We start from the raw sequence: 334 nt of genomic DNA on the forward strand, positions 1-334 counted from the left end.
GGTCTCTTACCAGATCTCCCAAGTCGTTTTCTCTGGCCACCTTCTGGTCGTGGCGAGACACAGACGAGAAAATACGACCGTAGCAAGTCGTGATGATCGCGAGAGGCAACAAGTACGCTCCTACGAACAGCACGAACACGTACGAACGACTCCAGAGGTCTTCGCTGAGGTAATCGAAGGTACAGCTGAGGAGGAATGGGGAGGGGGGGGGTTAAGAGGGCATTACTGTAGATACTGAGAGATTTTGACGACGCGTTTCGAAAGCTGCGGAGTTGGGAAAATTGTGTGAATATCAGTGTGAAATTACTTTTTATCTTTCTGGTATTGTTATATC

At 48.5% G+C, this 334-nt stretch overlaps 1 protein-coding gene across 1 annotated transcript in view; it reads right to left on the minus strand.

Moving 5' to 3' along the window:
* The window catches only part of LOC119587766 (rhodopsin-like), a gene marked incomplete in the record, with an annotated part of 44,239 nt that overhangs the window by 20,553 nt on the left and 23,352 nt on the right, over positions 1 to 334 (minus strand). The window contains 1 exon segment of the mRNA XM_037936454.1: positions 11 to 185. Coding sequence (XP_037792382.1) covers positions 11 to 185 — 175 coding nt within the window.

Source organism: Penaeus monodon, chromosome 23 (genome assembly GCF_015228065.2).
Source record: "Penaeus monodon isolate SGIC_2016 chromosome 23, NSTDA_Pmon_1, whole genome shotgun sequence".
Taxonomy (NCBI): domain Eukaryota; kingdom Metazoa; phylum Arthropoda; class Malacostraca; order Decapoda; family Penaeidae; genus Penaeus; species Penaeus monodon.